This window comes from Eulemur rufifrons, chromosome 7 (genome assembly GCF_041146395.1).
Source record: "Eulemur rufifrons isolate Redbay chromosome 7, OSU_ERuf_1, whole genome shotgun sequence".
NCBI classification, from domain to species: domain Eukaryota; kingdom Metazoa; phylum Chordata; class Mammalia; order Primates; family Lemuridae; genus Eulemur; species Eulemur rufifrons.
The window spans coordinates 252,855,003-252,862,536 of NC_090989.1; the positions used below are offsets into that span (position 1 = coordinate 252,855,003).

At 40.5% G+C, this 7,534-nt stretch overlaps 1 protein-coding gene across 3 annotated transcripts in view; it reads left to right on the top strand.

Annotated features, from left to right (window-relative positions):
- The window catches only part of RECK (reversion inducing cysteine rich protein with kazal motifs), a 71,570-nt gene extending 66,860 nt beyond the window's left edge, over positions 1-4,710 (top strand). For 2 of the 3 annotated variants that reach the window (XM_069474429.1, XM_069474427.1), the window contains 3 exons: positions 1,100-1,173; positions 2,001-2,156; positions 3,082-4,710. In XM_069474429.1, the coding sequence (XP_069330530.1) occupies positions 1,100-1,173; positions 2,001-2,156; positions 3,082-3,303 (452 nt within the window). In that variant the 3' untranslated portion in view covers positions 3,304-4,710. The remainder of the gene's footprint in view (positions 1-1,099; positions 1,174-2,000; positions 2,157-3,081) is intronic. The other variant, XM_069474428.1, reaches the window with a different exon arrangement.
- Positions 4,711-7,534: the final 2,824 nt, after the last annotated feature.

The following is a 7,534-nucleotide window of genomic DNA, read 5'->3' on the forward strand; positions in this document are numbered from 1 at the left end:
AGCAAAATCTTATACCAAACACCAACATGTAAAGAGATGAAATAGTATTTGATTACTAAAATTAGGCTTATTACTTTAAATGCATAATGTTTAGTTATTATAAAGTTAATGAATTATTAATAGTAATTAAAGAATAAATAATGTAGTTTTAATGAACAGAAACATTTGAAATTGAGAGAAGAGAGTTGTCTTAGATTGGTCTTAGCATCTAATTTAATTGTTTTAGCTGCATAAATCAGGAAAGTCTTGTTTCATGCAGACTGTTGTAAGCAGTAACTGTTTTCTTAAACAGCTTACCTTACAATCTCACACTCTCCAGTTAAACAGAGGTAGCAGAAGAGCCTTTATTCCAAGTCTTCACAGATAGGTTACTCTGGAGTCTAACAAGTTCATTCCTCCATCCATTAACTCATCAAATGTTTACTGAACTTCCACTATGTGCCGACATTCTTCTAAGCCCTGGGGACACAGCAGTGGGCAAAACAAAGCCTTTTTCCTTCAGAAGACCATGTTCCAGGGGAGGTGACAGACCAAACACAAGTTACCGTGCAAATCTACACTAAGTCAGGTGGCAACAAGTACAATGAAGTGAAATGGAGGGAGATGGGGAGGCCCAGTGGTGGAGAGGTTGCTAATGGACTGGTTAATGATCTCTGTTGTATTAAAATACAGTATAATTATATTTTATTATGCTATATTCTGATATGGTTTTTGAACAGTTTAAAATAATTTTAAAAATTAAATTGGAATCACTCATGGAACACTCATGGAACCCCTGAAACACCAGCTCCCTTATTTGCAGAGAGGAAAACTAAGGCCCAGCGAAAGCGTTTGCCCAGGATCACTCAGCGAGCTCTCAGGCAGAGCAGGAGCAGGCCCCACGTCTCTGTGCTGTCTGCACACAGCCTGGGAAGTGGGGAAGGACGAAAGTGGGGAAGGATTTGGGCAAATGTACAGATTATTAAGACCCCAGTTGGCAGTCATCAGGAAGGACAGCTATAGCTCTCCTGGCCCAGAATGAAGGGGTGGTCATTTCACTAGCTACTTTGAATTCTCCTTTCTAATTCTGAACACACATAAAATGGTTTCTGTTATACAGGTGCTTGTTGCCCATTATGTGCTGGGATGTTAAGAGTTTTATTTGACAAGGAAAAACTGGATACTATTGCTAAGGTAAATTGCTTTATATGCCAGGTACTGTTGAAACCTTATTGCTAAACCTGTCAGTAATCCTAGAGAGTAGAATGTGTTGTCCCCATTTATAGATGAAGAAACTCATGTTCAAAAAGCAACTTGCCCTAGGCCATACAGCTCGTAATCAGTAGGAGTAGGGTTTGCACCCAGGCTGGCTGACTCCCAAGCCTGTGCTTCTTCCCTCCACTCCCTGGCTGTGCACGTCACTGTCACAGTGATCGTTTCTTAGGAAAGGGCCCTGCTGGCACAGTCAGTATATGTAGGGGCTGCAGGCAGGGCCAGGTAGCCAGTAGCCAGAGACTTGTGGATGCCCAGATGGTTTCAGGGTCACCTCCCTCATGCCAGTCCCATCCCCCCTGAGGAGAACTTGCGGAGCCTGCCCCCAACCTGCATAGGTTTGCCCCTTTCTGTTTTCTGTGGTGCCACTGTTGCTGCTCCCTTTTGTGAAGACAGGGCTCCAGAAATGTAGCAGCCAATGTGCCACTGCCTAGAGACTTATCCCCATTTTGATTAAAACACCTGTATTTTTACAGGAAGACTTTAATTACCCTATGGTCTCTAACTCAGAACAGTCACTTTTTTAAAAAAGCACTTCTGGTGAATGTGTTTATCTTGGCTAGAAAGCTCCACAGTCATGCAAAACCCTATTGTAATGGACCAGGAAGATTTAGAATTTGGGGGGGGGGGAGCTATGTGGAGGCCTTGGTCAAAAGAGCCACCTCAGCTGGCAGCCTGAAGCAAGGCAGCTTAGGCAGTAGTAGGGAATTCTTCTGTTTTTCAAGTAATAGAATATTTTCTCTTTCTAGGTGACAAATAAAAAGCCAATAACAGTTCTGGAAATTCTTCAGAAAATCCGCATGCACGTGTCTGTCCCACAGTGTGACGTATTTGGCTACTTCAGCATTGAATCAGAAATTGTGATCCTGATCATTCCTGTCGACCACCATCCCAAAGCTCTGCAGGTGGGGTTCAGCACACATTGTGCAGCTGTCTTGTCACTTTCAAGTTTCGTGGACATAGGAGTGGGTGGGCACAAACCAGGAGCAGGGAAGGATTGGGGGTCGGCAGGGCAGGAGGGAGAGAAGCAAGGGAGTCTGAAGGACCAAGCGCTCTGCGAGGCAGCTGAGACCCGTACACGTTTGACAGCAGAATGCAAAGGAGTCAGGGGAGGGGAGAAGTTAAGATACTGTGACCCTAGAGTGTGCAGAGATGGAAAGGGTCTGAGAAATCGTGGAATCCAATCCACCTGTTGTACAGATGAAGCAGCAGAGGCCCAAGAAGGAAAGGAACTGGCACAGGTCATGCAGTGACAAAGCCAGAACAGACACTGGTCTCCTGAGGGCTACACTCCACTGTAGAGGGGGATCCCATCAGAGATTGTCCTGAGGGCCCCCGTTTTTCTTCCTCACAGTCTGGAGACATATGGAACCCCACTCACGTAGGCCCAAGGTTCAGCATCAAGGAAATGAGGGCTCATGTGAAGGGGTTGATTTCAAGCAGTTTTTGAACTGCCATCATTAGAAACTTCGTTCAGTTGAACTGTTTTCATCCTGTGTTTAGATAAGCATTGACAGTACATTCCCTACAATACTGTCTAAATGTGGATAAGAGGTGAACTGGGTTGTGGAAAAATGAAAACAGTTGATTGATGAGGGCCGTGGCATTGTGGATCATTTCTTTTCTGGTTTGATTCCTATTAATGCTGTTATATTTATATAATAAATTGACTATAATAAAATGTTACTTTGACTAAAGAAAGAAGGACAAAGAGAAAGCAGTTTCCTCCAAGGCCACACTACTTTTGGGATACATGTGAACTTTGTCTGACTTGACCTTTTCATAGGTTCTGTGCTTTTATATTAAAAGAATCTTATTTCTCCCTCCCAGATTGAAGCCTGCAATAAAGAAGCAGAGAAGATCGAGTCCCTTATCAACTCTGACAGTCCTACTCTGGCATCCCACGTCCCTCTCTCTGCCCTCATCATTTCCCAGGTACAAGTCTCCAGCAGCGTGCCTTCAGTGGGCACTGGGGCCAGGCCTCCCTGCCACTCTTTCCTCCTTGGCCTCAGCCTCGGCCTTGCCTTGCACTTGCTATGGACACACGACTGACCGCCAACAAAAGGTGCAAAGTGTTCCTCGACCTAACTTTCTACCTTGTGAGAGAAATTCAGGACTGCTGGTTTGTTGAATTGTGGCCAAGTAAAAGCACATGTCACCTCTATTCACCACACAGTATTTTTTTTTAAGTCTGCCAATATTAGTAGGGTTTTTGTTTTGTTTTTCCAAGTGTTAAAATACATTCTTCCAAATACTATTGAAAAGAGGCTGTCTCTTTCTGGTGGATCACTGCCTTATGATTTACATTTTGCTCATTAGATGAGTCCCCCCACTCTAAAGCAAACTTAATTCATCCATAAGTGAGATGATCACATTTTAGAAAGATACTCATTTTGCTATCGGGATCAGATCACAGAAACTTCATTTCAGAGTTCCTGTAAGTATTAAGGTTCCCTTTGTGTTTATTTTTGTTTACATATAATTACCTACTCTATCTAGAAACTAGGGGTCCCAGGGAAGAGCCATTGCTATTAGAGAGTATGAAATAAAGATAAAGCATCTTTGAAATTATCATGTAAATTATCAGGCAAATTTAAATTAATTTATAGAAATTTAATTCAAGACCCCATCTATTGTGTTAAGCAGGAAAAAAAAGCTGACTAAGTGACACTCATATAATTATATGTTGTAAGTGACAGTCTCCGTGGTCACTGATTTATGTCTGTGACTTTTGTGAAAGGGAGAAGTTACATTGGATCAAAGCATCTTGCATTATGCAATTTTTATATTAACCAGATATCTGTTCTTTGGTATTCGTCCGAGTTAAATTTAAAGTTTTTAATCATTAATCTTTAAACCAATTGCTGCTACTTATATAATTGCCAAAAAGTGAAATTAGTTCATGTAAATAATACATGATATTTCTATTTTATTATGAAGAAGGTGAATAGCCATATTTGTAAAATGACAATCATGTATGTGTGTTAACCCAGTACTTTCTGTTCATGAAAACACATTTGCTTTTTGTGATATGCACAATATAGATAAGTGTTCTGTCTTACTTTCTTTTTGGACATAGAATTATAAAGAATTGTGGTTTATATATTTAAAAAGGTCAAGCTGAGTATTAAAATGTTTGCATGTTGTCTAAGAATTGAATACTTTGAATGTGTTTCACAGTTTGAAATAAGCTATTCAATGTAATACTTCTTGTTTGTATGCACCTGAACTTAGATTTTACATGAAGTATTTTTTTCAGTATTATATGTACCCTCTGAAATACATAGGGATATGCTTATTATACCAAAATGTTGTTGAAAAGTGGGCACTTAAAGCTTTCAGAATATCTCAATGCTGATGTAGCATGTTTGTTGCAATTGCTTTTTTTCTGTATAAATGTCTTCAATGCAATATACTGGAAAGCTTTTCTATTTTAATAAAAATAATTTTATATGATCATGTGTGCTTCCAAGCAATGTGGACATTCAAAATGAAACCACTGATCACCGTTGGGTGAGCTGTGTCCTTTGCTCTGGAATAAGAAGTCATGGAGGCCAGGCGCAGTGGCTCATGCCTGTAATCCTAGCACTCTGGGAGGCCAAGGCGGGTGGATTGCTCGAGCTCAGGAGTTCGAGACCAGCCTGAGCAAGAGCGAGACCCCGTCTCTACTAAAAATAGAAAGAAATTATATGGACAGCTAAAAATATATATAGAAATATTAGCTGGGCATGGTGGCGCATGCCTGTAGTCCCAGCTACTCGGGAGGTTGAGGCAGGAAGATCGCTTGAGCCCAGGAGTTTGAGGTTGCTGTGAGCTAGGCTGACGCCATGGAACTCTAGCCTCCTCTGGTCCCCTTCCTCAAGATTGTCCAAGGATTCCTGTCACATAAGTATAGCACCAAGTGCTCTAAATGAAGTATCTTCATGAAATTCTCACAACCTCTCTATAAGGCAAATAGTATTACTAACACCATTTGTAGTTGATGCAACTAAAGCTTGAGGAAATTAAATAATTTCTCCAAGGTCACACATCTGGTTAATAGCAGAGTAAAGAGACTTTGGACCCAGCTGTAACTCAAAATCTATGCTCACATTTATCATACTGTATATTTTCCTCTAAGTACAGCTTTGACTGCATCCCCTGTATTTTCCAATAACACTAATAAAGAAAACATAACAGGATAAAATAAGGAGATTTTCTGCCAACGTTTTTTGTTTGTTTGTTTGTTTGTTTTTTTCCGTCTAGCTAGATGCTGGGTCTGAGCCAAAGTTTTCCTTTCCTCCACTTTTGTAGTTGCTATAGCCTTCTACCCATTGGCTTCTACAGTGAATTTTTTATTCCAAAATCCTCTGCAGATCAAAAGCCAAAGGCTGGAGGGCTTAAAGCACAGTTTGTATCATAAACATAGTTTGGGGAAGAATTCATAATGATGTGAGGGCTGAGACACTGAGAAGGGGCTGAGTCATGGGGCGTAGCATGTTCTGGGGAAACAGATTTAGGACAGAAACAAAATTCCCCCTTCTGAGACTGGAGATATGGCAGACACTTGCTGGTTTTTGGCTGTTCAGCATGTGGCAAAGTCTCTCTTTCTGAGTGTAAAAGGTCCTGTACCTGTAGCTCTGGAAGCTGAGCGGGGCAGGCGTTTCCTCTGCTCCCTTTCTGGAAGCTTGTGTAAGGGCATGTGGCTAAACAGCTAAACAGATGTTCCTGCCCAAGAATCTGAGTCTGGAGAAGGTGACTCAAAAGTGTGGAGGGAAGCCAGAAAGATCCTGAATTGCTTGAATATTTATCCTAAAGAAAGTAGATGCAACTGAGTTTCCTTGAATGTGTAAGTTTAAGTTTTCCACAAGCAGCAGAATTTGGGCTTGCTCTTTATAGAGAAAGAAAGCTACCTTTTTACAATCAAAATTGTGATTGTGAAATATTATACACATGTAAATAAGTGGCATTTAAAGAGTGCTTTTTAATTGCATCTCATTTAATCTTTAAAAAGAAATCCTCTAAGATAGGTATCACTATCTTCATTTTACAGAAGAGGAAACAGACATGGAGAAGCTCACACACTGGGGAAGAGTCACAGTCAGGGGGAAGCAGAGCTAGAACTTGGACTTGGGCTCCATGACTTCAAGCCCATTCTCCACACTCTTGACCATTACCGAGTTTTGTAACTGTCATTCATCTCTAAATATCTATTTTGGGGGCGGGGGGCTTGTTTTTGATTCTGTTTTTAGAGATAGGGTCTCTCGCCGTGTTGCCCAGGCTGGAGTTCAGTGGCTATCCACAGGCACTCACACTGCACTGCAACCTTGAACTCCTAGCTCAAGCAACCCTCCCAGCTCAGCCTCTCACGTAGCTGGGACTACAGGCACATCACCACGCCAGGCTCTAAATATCTGTGTTGATTTTGCCTTTCGGTGCTCTAGGGCAGCTTTTTAAAAAATTTTCTAGATGATTCAAAATTGTCAGTTAACCTTTTGTTATTTAGTTTTAGTTTTATTACATTGTGTTCAGGAAATTTGACTGAATTTTTTCTACTTTCAGGAATTTATTATGGTTTACTTTAAGGCCTAATATTGATTGGTCAGTTTTTGTATTTGTTCCACATAAATTTCAAAATAATGTTATCAAGTATAGATGGCCTTAACACAAATTAAAAGACAGATATTGTTAGGCTGTATAAAAAGAAAAACCCAACAACATCCTGTCAACTACAAGCTGCCCATTTATTTTTATTCTTTTTTATTTCAAAATATTAATTAAGGGGGTGCAAGTGTATTTGTTATAAGGATATCTTGTATAATGCTTAAGTCAGGGCTTTTGGTGTGCCCATCAGCAGAATAATGTCCATTGTACACAATAGGTAAGATTTTATCCTATACCCACCTACCTGCCCTGCCCCCTTCTTGGATTCTTATGTCCTTTATATAGCTTTGTGCCTGTGTGTACTCATCTGTTAGTTCCCACTTATTAGTGAGAACATAATGGTGTTTGGTTTTCCATTCCTGAGATACTTCACTTAGGATAATAGTCTCCAATTCCCTCCACATTGCTGCAAATGACATTATTTCATTCCTTTTTATAGTTGAACAGTACTCCATGGTATATATATACCCCACACTTTCTTTATCCATGAAGAGAGAAAGGAATGCTTAGACAGTGTTGGTGGGACTGTCCAGTTTTAATATAAGGATATAGGTTAAAAGTTAAAAGATGTTCTGCAGAACAGTGGACTCAGAAAGAAAAAGTTAAAGGATGGAGTAGTGGTACACATTTCTCTAGTGCT